The 22,821-nt window shown below is 46.8% G+C and overlaps 1 protein-coding gene across 2 annotated transcripts in view; it reads right to left on the bottom strand.

Annotated features, from left to right (window-relative positions):
* Positions 1-22,821, bottom strand: part of LOC135899103 (scoloptoxin SSD14-like) — a 99,642-nt gene that overhangs the window by 30,934 nt on the left and 45,887 nt on the right. For both annotated transcript variants that reach the window (XM_065428380.2, XM_065428381.2), the window contains 2 exons: positions 15,849-15,932; positions 12,509-12,575 (listed from right to left, as the gene is read on the bottom strand). In XM_065428380.2, the coding sequence (XP_065284452.1) occupies positions 12,509-12,575; positions 15,849-15,932 (151 nt within the window). The remainder of the gene's footprint in view (positions 1-12,508; positions 12,576-15,848; positions 15,933-22,821) is intronic.

The raw sequence follows: 22,821 nt of genomic DNA, 5'->3' as shown, positions 1-22,821 counted from the left end.
CTTGTGTGTCTACTATCGCCATCTCAACAAAGAAACAAACGGGGCGTGCATCCGCTGCCGCGGATAGCTGAGGGCCTCGTTTGTTTACGTGGGGCAATTACTTTTCTTCGATAGTTATTCGCACTGGGTACTGGGAGATTGCAGCTGACGACATGAATCTCGAAAAGACCGCTCTTATTACACATGATGGCCTCCAACAGTTTGAATTGTTGCCATTCAGGTTATGTAATGCCCCGGCTACATTTAAACGTATGGTAGACGCTCTACTTCAGGGTATTGAATTAGTTCATCTGCCAGTGCTACTGTGATGACGTTATTAAATTTTCGCCAAGTTTTGTCACGCCCCTCGATCGCCTCTCGGCAATTCTTTGTTTTCCCCAATTTCAACTCAATTCGTCCAAATGTCACTTCTGCAGCCGGCAACTTACGGCTCTCACTCCTCCTCGATTCTTCCAGCGTCGGCATCAATCCTAAGAAAGTTCGCGCCATCAAGAATTTCCACGTGCCGACTTTTTCAAACAATGCACGAAGCTTTGTGGGTCCCTGCTCATATTTCCGCCGGTTCGTATGCAATTTCACTAACGTTGCGCGTCCTTTAACAGAACGTCTCAAGAAAGACACGGTTTTTGTCTGGAGTCCGGAACAAGCTACTCCGTTAACTGAGCTTGCCGTACAAGTAACTTCACGACGAATTCGGGCCCATACGGACATGAGCTCTCGAACGGAAGTTTGAAACAATGCCACCGGTCATGGAATAGGCACTGTTTTGGCTCTGCGCCAGCGAGGTTTCGAGCGTGTTATTGCGTATGTTAGCAGTCTTCTGTCACAAGCGGACCGCACTTAATCTGTTACTGAATGCGAGTGACTTGCATCGTTTGGGCAGCGGTTAAATTTCGCCCCTGCTTGTACGGCCGGCGATTCCCAGTTATCACCGACCATCATGCCTTCTGCTGGCTTTCATCCCTCGAGGATCCAACTGGAACTCTCGGTTGATTTGTTCCTAAAAATGGCTGATTGCATGAAGATGCAGACTGGATGCTACGCCATCCAGTAGACCCACCGGGGCTTCCCGAAAGCTGCGAGCCTATGTGCGTGCTGTCGCTTACTGCGTTTCAGAACATCAGAGATGAGCAACGCCGTGACCTGATACTTGCGAGACCTCATTATCCGGCTAACATCTCAGACACCTTCCCCTTCTCTGCGTATGTTTGTGCTGTAGGATGGCGTCTTGTACCGCTGCAACATGCACCCTGACGGTCCTGAATTGCTATTCGTTATTCGCACACATACGCATCAAACTGTCCTCGCAGAGCAACACGATGTTCCTATCGCACATCGCCTTGGACCCTCTAGGACCTATGAACGTGTTCGGCGTTGCTGCTTTTAGCCCGGTTTTACGGTTCCTCTGCCACTACACCGCATCCTGTGAACAATTCCAGCGCCACAAGAAACCAGCAGTACTCCAAGCAGGTCACCTTCAACCTCTTGACGAACCACCGTAGCCATTCTCTAGGGGTTGGTCTCGACCTCCATGGTCCATTTAAGCTATCTGCCTACGGAAATCAGTAGATAGCAGCCGCTACCCACTACACGACCTGGTACAGGATAACTCGGTCTCTCCCAACCATCTGTGCAACCGATGTTGCAGACTTCCTTCTCCAAGACGTTATACTTCACCACTGGGCACCTCGACAGCCCCCTCGCAGACCAGGGCCGCCATTTTGTATCGAAAATTGTCCAATACCACTTACACTCCGGCGCTACAAAACACAAGTGGACGACGGTGCATCACCCTTACACCAACAGCATCAAAAACCGTCCTAATAGAACTATCAAAAACATGCTTGCTATCTATGTTTCTGCCGACCATCATTACTGGGACGCCACTTTGCGCTTTTAACAATTGCCTATAATTCCTCCTGACATGGCTCTGCCTGTTTACTACGTCTTATCCCTTGTACGAAAGAAATCCAATGCTTCCATTTGACACGCTCCTTACGCCGTTCTTGACACGTCGTCGCAATGCGCCCGTCAGGCCATCTTCAGAGCTGCAGAGGTGCGCGAGATTGTACGCCTGCGCGTTAACGCTTTGCGGGAAAATCAATGACGCTTCTATGTGATGCCCGCCACCAGGATTACCGCTTGAACCATGGTGATATGATCCTTCTTTGGACAACGCCATGGCCGTTGGCCTCTGCAAGAAGTTGATATCGCCTTACCCTCGCCCGTACCGTGTCTTGCGCCAAGTGACCGAGGTAACGTATGAGATCACGCCTCTTGAGTACACTATGTCTCAAACTTCCACTGATGTCATCCATGTCACCCGCCTCAAGCGACACCATTCGGACGACCTAGCAAGCACTGGGATGGTGCATTGGCCCCGGGGGTCATGTTACAAAGCACAGTTAGAGAAGAAGCTCAGGGCAGTACAGACGAGTGCGACACTCGCTGATGTCGCGCGGAGTGCCTTCCACTTTGTATGCATTCCATGCCCATGGATGTCTTCTAAACCCCCCGTAAACATGTCTCAATCTTCTTTTCTCACTATATATACACACACACATATATTTATATATATATATATATATATATATATATATATATATATATATATATATATATATATATATATATATATATTTATTTATATATATATATATATATACACACACACACACATCGTAGGAGTGGCAGCGCACTGAACTGCTGTGCTGCGGGAACAAGGAAACTTAGGTCACTGGTTATGCGGCACTCAGTACGTGCTCCTCTTCTAGACCAATCAAAATGATTCTTTTAATTTTTTTCCCGATGCTTAGTGTGACGAAACCAATTCCAAGCATGACGATCATGGTGGCGCCACCAGTTGGCGACGCGTGTGCTGCAAGCTCTTTCAGGCGGGCCCCAGGCAATCAGGAAGAAAGATTAAGTATTGAATGCCGCGGCCCTCAAAGCAAACAGCAGATCTAAGTAGACCACATAGAGTAAATAAAGGACGGACGCATCAAGAATAAGCATAGAAAAGGTAAACCTTAATACATAAACTTGCAGGATGACCGCAAGCAGGAAGAATGGCCGGGAAATGAAAGGCTGCTCAGCGTTTACGCGTTGACCTAAACACATCGATATGTGGAGAATTTGCCTGTTAATCCCAGCTTTGTGTGGGAGAGGTGCAACAGAATGACTGTGTCGAGGAAAGGTGGAGGCACAGGCATGCTAATTAGGCGAGTTCTAAGGCGGCAAATGGTGTGGAGCGTTTTTGGATTAGCGGCCCATTGCAAGGCAAGAACACGGGGTTGGGAGTAGTTTACCTATGGGCAGGTAGCGAGCAGACATAAAATAGAGGAATTCATTTAAATTATGAGGTTTTATAAGGGGAAACCACTTTCTGATCATGAGGCATGCCGTAGTGGGCTCCACGGGGTGTATTCGCATGTCGCCTCCATCGAAATGCGGCCGCCGTGGCTGGGACTCAATCCCTCAACCTCGTTCTTAGCCTCCCCAACAACGTAGCCACTAAACAACCGCAGCGAGTGAATAATTGATTTATTGCATTAGAAGCGATATTATTGAGTTCAGGAAGTAGGAAAAAAGACATCAGTGGGAGTATGATCGCGCACGCAGATGATTTAGGAGCATATACTGATTACAACGGGTCTCTAGAGTTGGATCTGTGTGATGAACGGAGCCATGTAGTACTTAATAGCGAGAACAAGTGTCACGCACAAGTAACATAGCAGTTTGGAAACAGGAAATAAGCAATCATGTATCAATTGCGCCTCTGCTTCAGCAACCGTCTACGGATGGCTAGACCGACTTATGAACTAGAAGAAAGGGGGTTATCCTAGGGGCCCGATATTTATTAGTCATATCATAAGAAGCCAACAAACACTGACACCAAGGACAACATAGGGGAAATTGCATGTGCTTAGTAAATGAAATAAGGAAACGTTAAGTTAATTGAAATGAAAGTGGATGAAAAACAAATTGCCACAGGTGGGGAACGATCCCACAGCCTTCGCATTTCGCCTGCGATGCCCTACGAATTAAGCTACCGGTGCGCCGTTTCCCCATTCACTTTCTTGGGTTTTATGTGTAGACCAACTAATGATATATGAATACAAGAAAGATAAGCTTGGTGGCGATCATAAATGTTTAACCTTAAAATCTGGGAGATATACCAACGCTAAACACAAACCAATAAAATCGGAATTTCTAAATATGAATAAAAAGCAAATAGCAGACATTGCAAAAAAATAGAGAAGAAAATGGAAGTGTTTCCTGGAACAGTCGAAGTATACAGGTAACTAGTAGACGTTGTGCAACAGGAGATAAGACACACAAAGAAAACAATTGTTCGATTGGAAATAAAAGGCTATGTAAGTTGTTGAACAATAAAACTAAAGCAAATTATAGAAGAGCGCAAGCAAGCGTCTAGGAATCACTGAGAAGCCAAAAATTTGGGATTACACGAAGAAGAGGAGCTGCTTAGAAGGAACACCGTGAAAAAAAAAACGAGTGGAGACTGAGCTCGTGCAAGAACAAATTGAATACACAAGTGAACGTTGGACGCACAGCATTTGCAATATAGACAAAGGCGCACCAAAAAGCTTCTCGAACCATGTAAGAGCACTCGGAGCTCCAAATAAAATTTTCCATACGGCTATAAGGTAACATTTTCGAAAGAGGCATCGCTGCGCTACATCACAGCTGCCATTAGGGCTAACTTCGGCACATAAGAAAATACAGTTTCGACCCAAACAGATTCAGCATCAACATAGAAGCCTGAGAGAGCATATTTTACCATATAAAAGGTCTCTATAAAAAAAACAGACTAATACGTCCAGAATAACCATGCCGCAGGACCCAATGAAATCCCAATACAGCCAATCAAAAACTTAGGTAGGGAGAACAAGGTACTGCTCACTAATGCCATTAAACAAGTGATTAAAACGAAGAAAATTACAGTTGGATTGCGTTAAAACAAGATCAACCTCATATACAAGGGCAAAAGTGCAAGGATAGGACGAGCTCATAAAGGCCAGTTACAGTAACGTCTGGGTGATGTAGGATGGCACTGGCGAAGCTATAAAATTACAACCGTCGAAATGGGTAAAAAGAAATCATGTACTGGTGGAACTGCAGAATGGGTTGAAACCAGGCACATGGCAAAAAAACTGACTGTGGCTTAGCTAAGGTTAAGCCCACGATGCGAAGCATACTAGCCTTTATTTTAACGCGACAGCGTTAAGGAGCTCGTGTCGCAGAAAAGCCGGTGTCGTCGGCGTCGGCTCAGGCGTGCGGCGCTTGCTCAGGCGCACATTTCGTTGTCGCACCGAACGCTGCGTTGCTCGACGCTCACCGCGTCCGATGCGGGGCGCGTAGTCGCTGCGCCGTAGCAAAGCCACCTAGAAACAGTCTCTGTAGCACGCCGCAACCTTCGCTTCTCATTCCAACGAACAGCTCTGTCTACAGGAGGCATCTCACCTCGTGAGTGTCTAGAAGAGGCAAGCGCAGCTGCTTATATACCGCCGCGACGCCGCGAGCGACTGCGCGAGTTTGAGCCCCGTTTCTCCTCTGTCGTGACGTCATGGTGGTCAGCCTTGAAGGCGACGCCGCGAGCGACGGCGCGAGTTGGAGCCCCGTTTCTCCTCTGTCCTGACGTCACGGTGTCACGTGGTATTGAAGGCGACACCGCCGCGCCTGAGGAGCTGGGTTGAGCTCTAGTAATAAGCTTCGCATAAAAAATATTTTTGTTCTACTTCCGTGCATGGAGATTTCAGTAGCTGAGAATAGTATTTCTAGATATTACAACGACAACTTTTACGAGTTGTTGTTATGGGACATTCTCAAGCACGAAGACATAGATGACGATATCGTGGAGCTGCTGAGTGAGACATTGTTACGTTGCCGAAGTCACATATAAAGATGCATTTACAATATATACAATATACAAGAGGGGCAACGATGCATAAACACGATGGCTGTCGAGATCGATCCACCTCTACACGTCGGATCATCGTCTTCTGTATGTCGCCACCATTTCAGCGCCGTGACATAACCCCCGCCTGCAAAAGCACCGTCTCAGCTCTAATTATGAGCGAGGTGAACTCGCGGAAAAGTACCCGCCGTGGTTGCTCAGTGGCTATGGTGTTAGGCTGCTGAGCACGAGGTCGCAGGATTGAATCCCGACCACGGCGGCCGCATTTCGATGGGGGCGATATGCGAAAAGGCCCGTGTACTTAGATTTAGGTGCACGTTAAAGAACCCCAGGTGGTCGAAATTTACAGAGTCCTCCACTATGGCGTGTCTCATAATCAGAAAGTGGTTTTGGCACGTAAAACCCGATAATTTAATTTTTTTCGCGGCAAAGTAAGGCTTCAGCAGCGACACAGGCGAGTCCAGTGAAACGATGTCGTAGTTCTGATCGCCCAGCTGACGCAATATTGTGTAGAACCCTGTGTAACGTGGTAGCAGTTTTACAGACAAACCAAAGCCGCGACAGGGTGTCCATAGGAGGACAACGGATCAGGTGTCCGTAGGGAGGACAACGGATCCAGCAGGAAATCGGACGTCCCAAGGTCGGCTGTCATACCGGATCTTCTGCGTGGCCTGATGGCGAGACGGGTGCCGGCAATCTGGCGTGTCGTGCAAGCCCGTGTGAAGACGTCTTGAGCATAATCAGTAGGAGTGTTCCTCGAGGAAGGAAGCAATGAGTCAAAGGGGAAAGAAGGGCGGCGGCGAAACCGAATGTAAAAGGATGAAAAGCCAGCGGTCTCGGGACTAGACCATTTATAATGGAAGGTCACGAAAGGTAAGTGCTCAAGAACGTCTTGACAACTGCTCAAGAACTAATATGCGGAGATGGCCTGGTACAAGCAAAATTTCCGATCCTTCAGGACGTAAGCTGCGATGGTAGAGAACGTCCTCGCGGAGCACGTACATGCGCAGTATGGGGCTCCGACTGTCCTGAAATGAGACGATCGATGAGAACACCTAAGCAGTCAACACGCCGTTCAACAGGGCGGATGTCGTGCAGGTCAACAATGGCCAGGACGCAAGCGTCAATGCCATGCGCATCATACTGAGAGTGGTCCACAGGATGACGAGAGAGGCAGTCGACGTCCTTGTGCAAAAGGCCTGACTTGTATAAAAATGGCAATGAATACTCATGGAGCCATACCCAATCGTCTACCCAATCGTCCAGTGGGGTCCTGAAGTGAAGAAAGCCAGCACAAGGCGCGGTGATCGGTAACCAACGACAATGTTCCATGTCAAGTAGCGGCATATCAAGTCTCATATGAAGTAGGGGCACAATTTGGCACGTTCCCAGTCTAACGCCAGGCACTTCGGTTCGGTAATCGAAAAATTCATCTTGGCAGGTGACGGGAGACGGCTGTCGTCTGCAATTACGCGCTTTAGGTTACGTTGCAATTGAACAAGTACAACCCCAATTCCATGGCTATTGGCATCAGTGCAAAGTTCAGTGACAGCCCATGGATCCTAATCAGCCAGCAATGGGCGAGTCGTCAGCAAGCGTGCGAGGGCGGAGAAGGCTTTGGGTCGAGCAAGGCCCCATGGTAAAGCAACGTCCTGCTTAAGTACGTCGGTGAGCGGGCCAATCATTTCTGTGAAGTTCTTGATAAACCCACGAAAAAAGAAGCATAGCCCAACGAAGCGTCTTACATCTTGGGCGGAAGATGAAACAGGAAAGTTCTGGACAGCAAAAACCTTGTCAGGGTCGGGTTGAACGCCGGCGACACTGGTGAGATCGCCAAGCATGGCAATTTGACGACGTCTGAAGTGCCACTTCGATGAGTTCAATTGCAGGCCGGCGTGTTAGAAAACAGCAAGAGAAGCCGACAGACGCATTAGATGACTCGTGAAGATTGTGAAAAGACTATGACATTGTCTAGAGAACAAATACATGTGGACCATTAGAAGCCGCGAAGTAAGAAGTCCCTTATTCTTTCGAAGGCTGCCGGGGTATTACAATGGTCAAACGGCGTAACCTTGAATCGGTAAAGGCCGTCAGGTGTTACGAAGGCAGTTTTCGCACGGTCCATGTCATCCACCGATCTTTGCCAATAGCCTGATCGAAGGTCCGTCGACGCAAATACTTGGCTCCGTGCAAGCAGTCCAAGGCCTCAATACGTTGGAAGGGGTAGATATCCTTGCGTGTGATTTTGTTGGTGTCTGTAATCCCCACGAAAGCGTTAACTGCCGTCTTTTTTTCTTGACAAGGCCAACAGGGGACGTCCATGGACTGCAAGATGGTCGATAACGCCTTCAGTCAAGATCTTATCCACTTCTTTCTGTATCGCTTCTTGTTCAGCATGTGAAACAGGGTATGGCCGATCACGTATCGGATTGGCGTCTCCGGTGTAAATACGATGGGTGACAACTGCTGTCTGGGCTAAAGAGCAGCCGTCAAGGTCAAAAAGATTGCGGTACGTTTTCGAGAGACGGCGAAAGTCAGCAGCTTGGGCCGGAAGAAGATAAGCTGCAATCATCTTGCTAGGTTCGTCGGTGAGCGTCGGTGAATTGCAGATTCCTGTAGAGGGCGACAGAAATTCGTCAATAGCCGAATTTTCTTCAAAGGCGAGATGTCACCCAAGGACATGTCTCTGGGAAGAATTTAAGTCGAGCAGTTAAAATTGAGTAGATGGAGCTAAGTCTCATTGCCTGCAATAGTGAGCACTGTATGCGGAACGACCAAATTTCTTTCAAAGAGCATGTCAGTGGTGGGACATAGTACGTAGACGCCGTCGGGAACAGATATAAACGACAGTGACGTAGGCAGTGGCTTGAGGAAACAGGCGGATGTCTGCGGCACAGCATAACCGTGGTTGTGTGACTGGTGTACTATAGCAGCCGTCGGGCAGTTGAAGCTGAATGACACTAGACGCGCAATCCTAGAGGGCTGCTGAATAGATCGATGCATCTCTAAGGTAAGTGTAACATCATAAGGCATTGCTCCAAAATGGTGAAAAAAGATCAATTATTAGGCGCCCCGCAATGCCAATGCGAGCGGTGCATATACCATGGACGATAGGTATTCATACTTCGGCAGCGGGTAGGGTGCGTGATGCAGCGCGTGTGAGAATTTTGTTCAGGCGTCGGCGCACTTGGGCACTCATCTTGGACGCAAGCGCGCCAGTGACAATAAGTGCTGTCACACTGACACCATCGACTAAAACGTCCATGAAGTTCTGTTTGGTCGGCAAAGTGATCAGAAGGTCTTGCGGTCTAGTCATGGATGCAGCGTAAACTCCGGGAGCTGCATCGCTTAGTTTTCGGGAGACGGGCGTTAGTGGCTGCATCGGGGACGGCGGACGTTGAGCCTGTACCGATAGGGACGATGGTCAACGAGCTGGTGGCGAACGCGACTGGTGACATCAGAACGACGAGTAGGGTCTTTTTCTTGGAACACGAGCGTCATTGTTTGGCTGTTGTGGTGCCAAAGGAGGCTGGTAGCGGCACTTCGTTTATTCGGGGTGATAATAACTGGTGAATAGCAGTCGTAGAGGGCAAGAGACAGCATGGCTGCTACAATGGCGAGCAATGTGACCGATAAGCCAGCAGGCAAAACAGATTAGCGGATCGTCTGTGCTTCGCCACTCGGGTGGATTTAGGTAGGGTGCAGGATATCGCGGACTAGTCGATGAACCTGGAGCACGAGACAGCTGTGAAGCGGCAACATCACATACATAAGGAACTTCAAGGTAAGCGAGTTCTTTGTGGATGATTTCTGGCAGAAAGGGTGCTGTAGGCAACTTGTACGGCTTACTGGGGCGGGAGGAAAGGCCTGCAGGAGCTTCAAGTTCGTGCCACATTATCCACGTCAGGTTATCTGAAGATGATGGTCGCTGCACACCTATATTGTCGTCAGAAGAGGATGTCGCAGCTGTGTTCAGCGGACGTGCGAACGGAGTTGCAATATGGCGGCTCTTGGCCTGCTCGAAGCATTGACACTCTTTTATGATGTCCTGTACTGTTTCCCAATTGTTCTACATGAGCAAGTGGAAAGCATCGTCAGCGATCCCGTCAATACATGCCCAAGCTTGTCTGACATAGCCATATCGCTGTCGGCCTTACGGCACCGAGCCAGCACGTCATGGATGTGAGTCGTATGATTCTGTAGAGATGTGTGCGCGGGTCGCTAGTTATATTCAGCGGCGCTCTTCCGTCCGCGGGACGGCCGAACAATTCATCAGCTTCTGTTTGCACGTATCCCAGTCATTAAGCTCTTCCTTGTGGTTATCCTTGCAGGTAGAAGACAAAGTTAGTCAACATAATCCTCGGATCTCTTTTTTTGTGAGCATTTACAGACTCACTCATACATGGTGATCCAGCCTTCCATGCGTTCCATGTGATCCAGCCTTCCATGCGCATAGTGTTGGTGGATCCCGCAGCTGGGCCAGCACAACCGTGGGGGTTGTAGGCGATGATGTAGGCCGCGCCATGTCGGGTCCTGTTTCGTCGGTCATGTTGTCCAGTCCGAGGTGATGACCACAGCGACGCTTCGTTGTCTCCAGTGGGTACCTTGCACCTCTCACCAATTTGTTACGATGGAGAAGTCACAATTTAAGATATATTTACAATATTTACAAGAGAGACAACGACGCATCCACAAGATGGCTGTCGAGACGGATTGCGCCTATACGCGTCAAATCGTCATCATCTGACTCGCGCCACCCATTCTGCGCCGTAACAATGTATATACCCAACCGAGTAAACATTGTATGTGAAGGCCGTACTTGTAACGAAATTGCGAAAATCCACAAAGGCATGAAGCAAGGGTGCCCTCTGTCTCCATTGTTGCTCACGCTTTACGTTAAAGGCGTTGCAGGCCAACAACTGGAGAACAGTCAATTAAGATTTAATTCATCGCGCACGCGTAATGGTGAAATGGTGTAAAAGAAGCATCCCAAAGAGATGTATGCGGTCAACAGAGTGCGTCTACCTTACAATACAAGAGAGCACAACGACAAATCTAGGTCTCAAATTTAGTACAGTGGAATCGGGAATTAAAATCTCTAATGAAGAAGCGAGTAACTACGCAGTGTCAACTCAACAGCAATTCATACCAATAAGCAGGCAATGTAAATACCTCGGCGTATACATATATGAAGGGAACGCGTACTCAGACACCCACCAAGATAACCTGAAAATATAAGGGATGCAGAATGCAGCAATAATGAAACATAGGGCACTTTAGGGCCACAATAAATATGAGGCGGTGCGTGAAATCTGGAAAGAAGTGATGGCGCCTGCGCTGATAATCACAAATGCCATTTTGTTTATAAAAATTTTTTGTATTGTCGCCGCAAGATGTTAACCAAAGATGGGGTTGGGAGGCCGCATGATCAAAGACCAAATGGGAAGCCGGTTGTCCTTGGGAGCCCATGGCAAGACCCGACATGAGGCAGGGCAAGGCTACATGGGTGGGGCCTCATTGGAAGTCAGTGAAGCGCAGAGCAAAATTAGTTCTGATGAAAGTCTGAGGAACACGGATAAAAATTATTCGGTGTCTAAAATGCACAAGTACCACCATCTAAAAAGCGTGGACAAAGAATGAAGGAACAGGGCAAGAAGGTTGGCATCCAAGTACAGCGTAACTGGAAGTGTAGACAGACAACAATCAGTAATCAGAAACTGCAAGAGACAGGGACTGCAAATTGGATCCGAAGACTCGATACAAAGCAGACCATGCACATTTAGAAGAGTGAGAAAAAAGAAATTAGAAGAGAAAATGTGTACGAACACGAGCAGATGTGCCTGGCTAATTGAGGTTCGAGCTGGTTGCCAAAGGACAATAACTTACTGGAGCAAACATTCAGAATCAAGTGAAGCATGCGTCACCTGCAACGAAAATCCGCAGACCACTCTGCACATCCTAATGGAATGCGAGGGAATTCACCTAGCTAGACCCGTACGTAACATACAACTTCGAGAAGTGCTTGATTTAAACTAGACGGAAGGGTAGCAACCGATCAGCAGTCGAGATAAGCAAGAGAACTTTACAGTATTCGTGGAAAAATAGCAGGGAAGAGACTAATAAAACCGGATCCATTACAGGCATAGGCAGCAATAGAAGGTAAATAGGGAAGATTAAAGAAGTGTATACACGAATGCCAGCGGGCGGGAAACACACTGATAGCACATCTGAATAACTCAAGCAGGTTAGGTAAAGGTTTGTCTCTGCCCCGTTTCAAAGGAGGTGCCAATCAATCATCATCACCATCGAGTAGTAGAGGGGATTTCAACTGCATACACGTCTCGACCCTGGAAGTACATGTCACTACGTTGTACAATGTGAATGGCATTTACGTCGACATTAATCGCTAGATGTGTTCGGCCCATCCTTTTATTTCATTTTTATATGCATGCAGCACTTTTATCTTCCAAGAAACTCGGAGGCTGTAAAAGAATTTAAAAAGTCAGTCGGTAGAGCGATGCCCAATTTATCTTGTCCACTAGTTTACACTATGTAATGCCAGTCTCTTACTTTGTCGGGTGCTTCTCCATCGAGCTCTGGTAACTTTGCAAGCACGCTGCTCAGACTCTCCTTCAATCTGCAGAAAGAAAACAGTAGGATGCGCCGAAATAGTACCTGCTGACAAGCGCGCATTATTTAATTGTCAGCAATTACCGGCGGCAGTAACCCTGAGCCTCTCGCATCCCATACTTTCTTTCTCTCTCTCTCTCCTGCAAAAGCCTCCAAATTTGACTATGTATGTTAACACAAAGCAGGTTTCATGAAAATAACTTCAACCTGTGGCATTACTTTCACACATAGCACAAAAGCCCGTGGAGGTGTTATCTGCCGTAAATATTTCACTGCGATGATGTAACAGGACTGAAAAGCTTGGCAAGTTGCTTTTCGTTCACAGTGAAAAAGTGCCTGTATTGAACACGGGAGAAATTGCGTAATCCTATATACACAAAATTTATCAAGAACGCAGCTCATAAAGAAAGAGTGAAAGCAAAGTGCGCTCCTATAATGAACCACGTGAACATAGGTACAGACCATGGCTGTATCACCAGACGCAATAAGATCTGAGCCTCTCAGCGTCTTTGTGCAGTAACTGTGTATATAGTTGTTCATCGTAGCGGTGCTGTTTCTTTTCTTTACTTGTTTTTCATCGGGCTTCTGTTTAAATATATCCATATAGGTTCACATGATTTTTGTCAAGCGGCATTGCGAGTCAGCCCTCGTTCGTGTGTTCTGTCCATCCTTGTTCAATTACCGCTCTTTTTCACAATGAATGACTTGTTCAGTAAAAATATGTAGGCCGTGGAGTACTATAATGTAATACTTCATTACTTCTAATAAGTACTGTACTTATTCTAGTAAGCTCAGCACTTCTAATAAGCAGGTACTGAGCAAAGATGGGAAACCATGGACATTATTAATCATATCTGGACATACATACACAGTACTTGCAATTTTTAAGGAATGAAAACTTACGAAGCATGTGATTCAGATTTTGCGTGCCACATAGGGTAAGATATTACCTGAAGTTGAATGTCACGATGAGTACAAGCACATGAAATATACAACTACAATTGAAAGATTTAAAACATCGCCAATCGAGACGACCTAATTTTTCGAGCCACGACAGGTAACTTCGAGATATGCTATCCCCGGGTGCAAGTAGTTTGATAAATGCATGAGCGTTCGGCTAACACAAGCATCGATACATCTTTTGAAACCGGTTTCTGTCCCAGAAATAGCACGGGATGTGTAATATTTGAAGCTTTAGGTAAAGTGACCAGTCCAAATTTTGATTTCAGAGGAAAATTAATTTTCGTAGCTTTATTTATAGTGACCAGTGCTAGTTTTTATTTAGGAGAACAAAAAGAGGTGCATAGCTGCATGTGAGGTTTTGTACACACAGTCCGCCACGTGATTTCACAAATCCGTGATGAGGATGCCAAAGCACGACCTCTGTTTTGCTGATTCTCCAGCTCCATCACGAGCACGATTGCCGCGTGCGATGTTATGGCCGTCCACATTTCGTCATCCAGTGACGACGAAGCTATGCTGACGCTAGTTGCCGCTGCACTAGACGTGGCTGATGATAACTTTCTTGCCTAAGCATCATCAAACCACTCGCCTTTCCTACGTGGTCACCACGCTTTAATAGCTGCCTTAGCTTCTGCAGCTACCGATAGGAGGCGACCCAAGTATATGCCAGATATATGGTAGCACCACCTTGGCAGCAGCTAGTTTTGTTTTTTGTTACATCCAGGCAAGTCAGGATCTCAAGGGTTATGATTAGCTATCTGCACAATGAATGTGATCTTAGTGCTAAATTTCAGTAAGCACAGAGCAGCGGTAGTCGGAATTTGTTTTATTTCCTCTTAAGTGTAAAACTCTTGAGCACGACTTGCTCGGACCGTGTACCGCCATAAGCAACAGCTGAGCAAAACTGGAAGTGCAGCCTGCATAACGGCACAGCACCGCAGTCACAGTTCAGGGATCAGCAAAAATCGAACGAGTGCGCTGTGCTACGCTGACGGCATGCAGACCTGCACTAAAAAGTAGCCGTGTAACGTTGTTGTTTGGCCGCAAATGTTTACGATGCATCACATGTTGAGGTCGACGTCGCCGACTGCTGCACACTGCAGTCGACTCCCCGCACCTACCTTATAACGAATTTATATTAGTTACAAGCTCCACTCTCTTATGGATATCTTGTTCTGTGTGTGTGTCCCCAGAAATGAATCTCGGCATTATATCGAGTTTTAAACTGTTCGTCAGCGCTCCTTTAACCTCTTCAAGACAGGAAAAAGTGTAGGCAATTCAATGAGCAACTATGTCTAAAAGTAGATATCACAGTGTTTCAGGAGCTCACAGAAAAATAAATAACGTTATATATACAAAAAAGCACGTTCCGAAGTAAAAATACCGCGTCGCGAAATCAAAACGCGACATCAGAAAATGGTGCTTGAACTCCTGACCACCACCTTTCTCTTCAAGGGCCGCCTCAGCTGACATATGGTGTCCTTCTCTGGAAATTGGGTAACTTTATGAGGTCCACTTCAGTTTAGAGCGCCCATGTTTGTCTACAAATGTGGGCACTGGACGCGAGAGGTTAAAGGGTCACTAAAGTGAAAAATGATTTCTTCTGCATCAGTAAATTACCGTTCTACAACGCCAAAAACAGCACTCTTATAACGATAAGATGTTTGGTAAGCCAGAAAACGCGCAAGAACGAAATGCGGGTGGCGAAACCTACTTAAGTTCCGGCACCTGGGGGCTGTGACGTCGTAGATTTTCTTGGCATCTTCAAACGCCTACTAACTATATATTGCGGTACAGATTGACTACATTGTGCTCTAAAGGAACCAAATGTTAAACGTGGTAAGTTTCGGGAAGCTTTATTAAGCCAACGCGGCTCAAATGCGAAAACATACTTTGGAATCCCTGACGTCACGCTGACGTAGCGGCGCTGGGGTTTCGGCGCGAAATTCAAATACTGATAATTGGACCTGCATTTTCTCATCTACTAATCAAACCATTTTTTTGAAATGACTACCTGGAGGGTTCTCAAACAATGCTTCAGTAGTCAAAACTGATTTATTGTCTAGCTTTAGTGTCCCTTTAACGTAGGAACCAATTTTATTGGGCACGGCAGCGCCTTCAAATTATATGTCCGATAGGAGAAACCGTAGCAGAAATTTATGTAATGATTATAACCGGCCGCCGAACCATTCGTCCCTAGAATTTCACAGCGATAGCTATGAAAAGTTTGTTCCGTGCATTTTTTGCATTTTCTGTGCCAGCTCTTGTCATATTTACTTGCCACAAAAAGTCGCAAAGAATAAAGAAATCCTCATACCTGGTGGAGTCTATGTTCATATAAAGAATTAGTTCTTCCCCTTTAGAAAGTCCAGGTCCACCTTGTTTCAGCGTCTCTGAAAGTCTGCAGTTCGGAAATAAAAAAAAATATCAAGAGAAGTAGTGAAGGTAAACAAAAGTATTAAATTGTTAATACAAGACATTGTGAGTCATCTCCCCTTTTCCTATTCGAATACATACCCCAGGACAAGTGACGGAGTAATATCTTCATTACCTGAATAAACATTATAGCGTTCATTTATTTATGCATGGTGCGTAATTAGGGATATGTCGCTATCCGAAACTTGCGAATACCAAATCAACTATAGCTCCACAGGATTCAATCTTCAAATCAAATCGTCTATTTGTAGATAGTAATAGTCTTCAAATCGCTTTCGAACATAATATATCATCAAAACTTCTCGCCCATTCGCGAAGTCTGGGAAAAAATACTATAACCTACATCACGGCCACTGCAGTAGACACAAAAGACAAGAAGACGGGAGCACGCAACATCGCTTAGCGCGCAATACTATTCAAGTTACACGGCTACCTTTCGCAATCACCAGCCTTTCGTGAAAGATCAAATTAAGTTCTCCAATTATTTCGATGCCCCAGTTATGCTTTATTGTGGAACACTTCCTAAAGTGTAATGTATCGACAGAAACTTGCTCATCTTGTGAATATACTAGGCTATGAAGATCGGTTTGTATCAAACGTGAGAACGCCACTTCATTATTCTAGAAATATTGAACAGCAAACGATATTCGAATCGATTAGCTTTTGGCGCTATTCAATTCTCATTCGATTCGGTTTAAAACCTGTTATTCGGACACCGCTAAGCTTTAAATCGCCAGCCGACGCTACGCTATGAGAGGCGTTCCAATATGTGATTCCGTGATAGTTTCTATATATTATATCTATATCTATATATTCGAAATATTACTAATTTATTTATTTATTCAGTTTTATTTTTGCGTTTTTCTATCATATCTACCTAATGCTCATCTCTATGTAGAATGTCGCGTAATCAATAGCGAGGGTGATCCACTTCCGCCTAGTCTTCGTCGGAAAAGGGCCAAGCAGGTCAAGGCCTACACGAGAGAACGGTTCACAGGGAACTTCAATTGGATGGTGTCATCCGACAGGTGTCAGGAGAGGTTTCATCCGGCGGGGTTTCATCCAGTTGAGACATAACGACGCACAGAGCGGTAGAGACGCGGCCAGAAGAACCAGCATCGTACGCGGTCGTATGTACGCAAAACTCCAAGGTGTTCCGCCGTCGGTGCATCCTGAAGTTGTTCGAGAACGACGGATTGCAGATGACGAGGAAGGACAAGGAGCAACTCGGGGCCGCCAGGATTGATATTGCGGCGGTACAGGATGCCGTCATGCAGCACGAACACGCGGCACGTGCCGTCAGTGCTGCCAAATTGCACTCCGGCGATGGTGGACTGAAAGGATGCGTCCCATTGTTGTTCAGAGCGCATGTTGGTCATGTCAGTTAAAGCCATCACGCAGGTCACCGAATCATGCGCAAATGTATCAGGGGGATCCAGCGGTAACGCGAGAAGCAGTCAGCGTCCTTGTGCAGAACTCCAGACTTATAGTTGACAACAAATGAAAATTCCTGGAGCCGCAAAGCCCAGTGACCAAGCTGTCCTGCGGGGTCCCGGAGGGAAGACAGCCAGCGAGGGCGTGGTGGTCTGTAACAATCGAGGACGTGTCGCCGTACAAATATGGCCGAAACTGCGTGACAGCTCAAACTAAAACCAAGCACTCCCGCTCGGTGATGGAGTAATTTCTCTTGGCGAGTGACAGCAGGCGGCTGCGGTAAGCTATGACGCCCTCAGTACCATTGTGCAGTTGGGTGAGAACAGCGCCGATGCTGTGGCCACTTGCGTCAGTGTGGACTTCGGTCGGTGCAGATGGATCAAAGTGGAGAAGTATGGGAGGGGTGGTCAGAAAGCCGATGACAGCGGCGAAAGCGTGAGCCTGTTTCGGGCCCATGAAAATGGCGTGTTCTTTAGAAGATCTGTCAAAGGCCGAGCAATGTCCGCGAAATTTTTTAAGAAACGGCGGCTGTAATAACACAGGCCGGCAAAGCAGCGAAAGTCAGAAGCAGAACGTGGCACAGGACAACTGCGTACTGCGCGAACTTTTTCCGGATCTGGTTGGACACTGCATGCGTCAACGAGGTGTCCCACCACTGTAATCTGACGGCGCCCGAATATACACTTCGTGGAGTTCAGTTGAAGGCCGGCTTTTCGGAAAACCGCAAGAATTGCAGCGAGTGGGGTAAAGTGGCTGCCGAGCGTGGGAGAAAAAAACAATAACGCCGTCAAAGTAACAGCGACAGTTGGTCCATTTGTAGCCTCGCAGAAGAGAGTCCATCATATGTTCTAATGTCGCAGAAGCATGGCATAGGCCAAAGGACATAACTTTGAACTGATATAAGCCATCCGGCGTGACTAAAGGCCGTCTTCTCGCGGTCCGTTTCATCAACTGAGATCTGCCAGTAGCTGGATCGTAGATCGATGGACGAGAAGCATGTTGCTCCGTGCAAGCAATCCAAGGCGTCATCGATTCGTGGTAGTGGGTAGACGTCTTTTCGGGTGAGCTTGCTTAACTGGCGACAATCGGTGCAAAAGCGTCAGCTACAATCTCTGTTTTTCACAAGGACGACAGACGAAGCCCAAGGGCTGGCTGATGGCTCGATGACCCTTTTGCGGAGCATTTTGTCCACTTCTGATTTGATGACTCGACGTTCTGCATGCGATACCCGATAGGGACCCCGATGAATCGGATTCGTGTCTCCAGTGTTTATACGGTGGTGAACGACCGATGTTTGGCCTAAAGGCCTGTCGCCTAAATCAAAGATGTCACTGTACGATTCAAGCAGGTGACGTATGTCCGTGGCCTGTGCAGAAGTGAGATCAGGTGCAATCATGTTCGCGAAGTCATCCGTTAAGGAACTAGAGCTGTTAGCGGAAATTGGCGCTAATAAGCCACTCTCGGCATTCAGACTCTCAATGTCAACTGCGGAACCACTAATAACGCTGGCCAAGAACATTCCGACCAGAATCACTTGTGGGCACAGGCTGAAATTCAGAAGTAGTAGAACGACGTCGTTATTAGTAACCGTGACCAACGTATGCGGAACAGCAACGTTCCGGTTCAAAAGCACATCGATGATCGGGCGAATCACATATTCAACATAAGGAACCTGTGGTGGGCGGTCAAGGTGACGTAAGTAACTGGCTCGGGTGACAGACGCACATCGTGAAGCGAGCAGAAGTGCGATAGGGCGGTGCTCGGAGCATCGGCGAGTTGTGGCAGTACCAACTGAAGAACGCCAGTCGCGCGCTCGATGAGAGCAGAATGAGTGGATAAAAAGTCCAATCTAAGGATAACGTGGTGAGGGCAGTTGTCGATCACAGAAAAGAGAACAGAAATAGGGTGGCTGGCTATACTTAAACGCGCAGTACACATTCTGAGAACAACCAGCATGCCTTCGTCGGCCACACGACGCACTCGGGCAGCTGCTGGGGTGAGGACCTTGTTTAAGCGTCTACGTAAGATAGCACTCATCACAGATACGTGGGCTCCAGTGTCGACGATCGCTTGGACAAGTACGCCGTCTATTTTAACGTCTATTACACTGCTCCTCGTGGGCACAGATAGAGGATTTGCCGCGGTAGTAGGCAATGCAGCACCACCTACGAGGGCTCTATTTCGTAGTTTTCCGAAATGGTGCGGCCAAACGCCACAATGGACGAAAGCCGACGTGGCGGCGGCGAAGGGGGAAGATGGGCGACGTGTTTGCAGTGACCGAGATTCGTGTACGCGTGGCGACGGTGAGCGGCTGCACCACGTCTTCCTAGCAAACTTGTCGGCGCTGTTAGACTCAGCGGTGGGCGAAACATTGCGGGGATTTCGATCAAAACGGCTCAGCTTGGTCGGCGTGCGAGGTGTTGAGGGCCACGAGTTGCGACACTATGGGGCGACGTGACCAATTCGGCGACAGGTGGAACATATCGGCTGGTCATCCGCCGTTCTCCACTCATCCGGCTTGCGATAATGCGGAGAGAAGCGTCTGGGTGGAGCGAAAATAGTAAAAACGCATTAGTTAGCTCTGGCAAGGGCGACAGCACACACAGAATGTAAACCAATGTTTTCAGGTTCCTGGTGAACGATGGCTTGTACAAGAGGAACTGTATATGTGGTAGCATCAGGGCTACGCCAACAGAAAGCTGCGGGCGCCATCGCATCCAGTTCACGTCTAACGATTCGCACCACGTCCTCTGATGCCGACGCATGCTGTTGTGCGGTTAGATCTTCCCACGTCGACATTGCGGCGGTATCGGGAAGTCTGGAGAACCGTTGCAAGACGCGTCGGCTTTTGGCCTGCTCGAATTGTCGGCAGTTTTTAATGATTACATCAACTGTAGAGCAGCTTTTACACATGAGCCAATTAAACGCCTAGTCAGTAATGCCCTTAAGCACGTTCCCGACCTCCTCAGCTTCTGTCATGTCGTGATCGGCCTTACGACGAAGTGCTAGCACGTCCTCGATGTACAAGATATAGGACTCCATGGGAGATTGGGCACGGGAGGCCAGTTCCTGCTTTACGGCAATATTAAGGCCAGCTGGTTTGCCAAGCAACTCTGTCAATTTCTATATACATTTGTCCCAGGTAGTACATAGCGGCGGCATTGAATTCTACAGCACTATTGAGAGGTTAGCAGCAGTCGTAATATAATCTAAAAGATAAAAGGTGGGACAAGCGTGTACGCTCTAACCTCAGGTCATCATGATGAGAAAGTAGATCAGCTCTAGGAAAACCTGGAATTAGCCGTGATAAAAGCGCAAACTCAGTATACTGAATAATGAGCGACTTCAATGCAGAAACGGCAAAAAGCTGGCTGGTAAACATTAAATTGGCAACTACTGCGTCAGCTCTAAAAACACTAGAGGAATTTGTGGAAACGAATAAGCTATGAATAATGAACACCTTTTTCAGAAAGAGTACAAACATAAAGTGGACCTGGAAAAGCCCTAATGATTAAACAAGGAATGAAATCGATTTCATACTTTCTGCTGATCCCAGCATAGTGCAGGAAGTAGAACTGTTACGTGGTCAAGCGCAGTGATCATAGGTTAGTGATGTCTCGACTTCACCTGAATCTTAAGAGAGAAAGAGTAAAATTTGTCGAGAAGAAACAGGCCAATCTAGATGCAGTAAGCACAAAAGGAGCCCAATTGAGGCTGGCACTTGAAAACAAATATGCTGCCTTAGAAGAGCGAGATGTACATGACGCAGAGTTAGCAAATGAAACTGTAAATAGGCCGACTTGAGAAGCAGCACTTGAAGTGTGAGGCAATGCACCAAGGCAAAAAATAGGTCAGCTCTCCCAAGCAACGAAAGACTCAATAAAGAAACCATAAAGAATGAAACAGTCCAACTCGAGATAGCAGCTATAATTTCCGAAATTTTAAAAACTAATCAACAAGAAGAAAATCTAGGATATTCGGAACAATAAAGTAAGAAAGACTGAGGAAGCAGTAATAAATGGATGCAGCATGAAACCAGGGAAAAGAAGACTTGCCATAGTACAAGCCATGATATATGCATTGCAAAATAAGCAGGGCCACATCATCAGCACTTTCGAAGATATAGCAAAATCAGCGGAAAATTCTGTACTGGTCTACACAATACCCAGAGCAGCTAGGACACCTCCTTTGAAAGTAGTAATGAACAGGTTACAGAGGCTCCTTCAATACCTTCCGACAAGGTTAGAAGGGCTTAAGAATACAAGCATCGAGGAAAGGCGGCAGATGAAGATGGAATAACGGTCAATTTAATCAAAGATGGAAGAGATATCATGCTTGAAAAGCTTGCGGTCCTTTATACTAAGGGTCCCAGAGAACTGGACTAATGTCAACATTGTAGTAATTTACAAAAAGGAAGACGTTAAAGAATTGAAACTTTATAGGCCCATTAGCTTACTTCCAGGGAGGTATTCTGTAGGAGTCCACCTAGTGGGCTGTCCATTCGGGCTGCTGTTCATTGGCTAGGGCCGCTCGTCCCCTCCTCGCTCGTACAACTGCATCCAATCAGCAGCGGCCGAAATATACAGTCCACTAGGTGGACTCTTGAAGAATACTCCCCCCCCTCCAGTATCGTATAAAATATTCACGAAGATAATTTTCAGTAGAATAAGGGCAATGCTTAACATGAGTCAACCAAAGGAAAAGTCTCGATTTAGGAAGGGATACTGTACAATAGATAACACCCGTGTAATCAATCAGGTAACCGAGAAGACTGCAGATTGCAGTCAACTCTCTAGATGGCTTTCATACATTACAAAAATGCACCTAATTCAGTAGAGATAGTAGCAGTCATAGACGCAGTACGTAATAAAGGAGTAGAGGAGGCTTACATAAATATCTTGGCAAATATCTAGAAACATTCCACAGCTACCCAAATTCTCCACAAGCAGGAAGATACCTATAAAGAAAGGGGTCAAACAAGAAGACAAAATCTCTCCAGTGTTATTCACTGCGTGTTTGGAAGAAGTATTCAAGCTATTAAATTGGCACGGGTTATAGGGGTGAGAATCAAAGGCGAATATATCAGCAACCAGTGGTTTGCGGATGACATTGTGCCATTCAACAACACTGGGGACGAGTTACAGCAATTGGTTGAGGACCTTAACAGAGAGAGTGCAAGAGGGGCGTTGAATATTATTATGCACATAACTAAGATAATGATCAATAGCCTGGCAAGGGCGCACGAGTTCACGATCGCCAGTCTTCAACTAGAGTATGTGAAGGAATGCGTTTAGCTACGACAATTACTCACAGGGTACCCTGATCATGAGAAGGAAACTTACAGAAGAATAAAATTGGGCAGACATACTCAGATCTTTATCGGAAGCTTACGATAATCACTAAAAATATATGCGTACAAT

Source organism: Dermacentor albipictus, chromosome 7, assembly GCF_038994185.2.
Source record: "Dermacentor albipictus isolate Rhodes 1998 colony chromosome 7, USDA_Dalb.pri_finalv2, whole genome shotgun sequence".
In the NCBI taxonomy this organism is placed as follows: domain Eukaryota; kingdom Metazoa; phylum Arthropoda; class Arachnida; order Ixodida; family Ixodidae; genus Dermacentor; species Dermacentor albipictus.
This window is presented reverse-complemented; position numbering and strand designations above follow the sequence as displayed.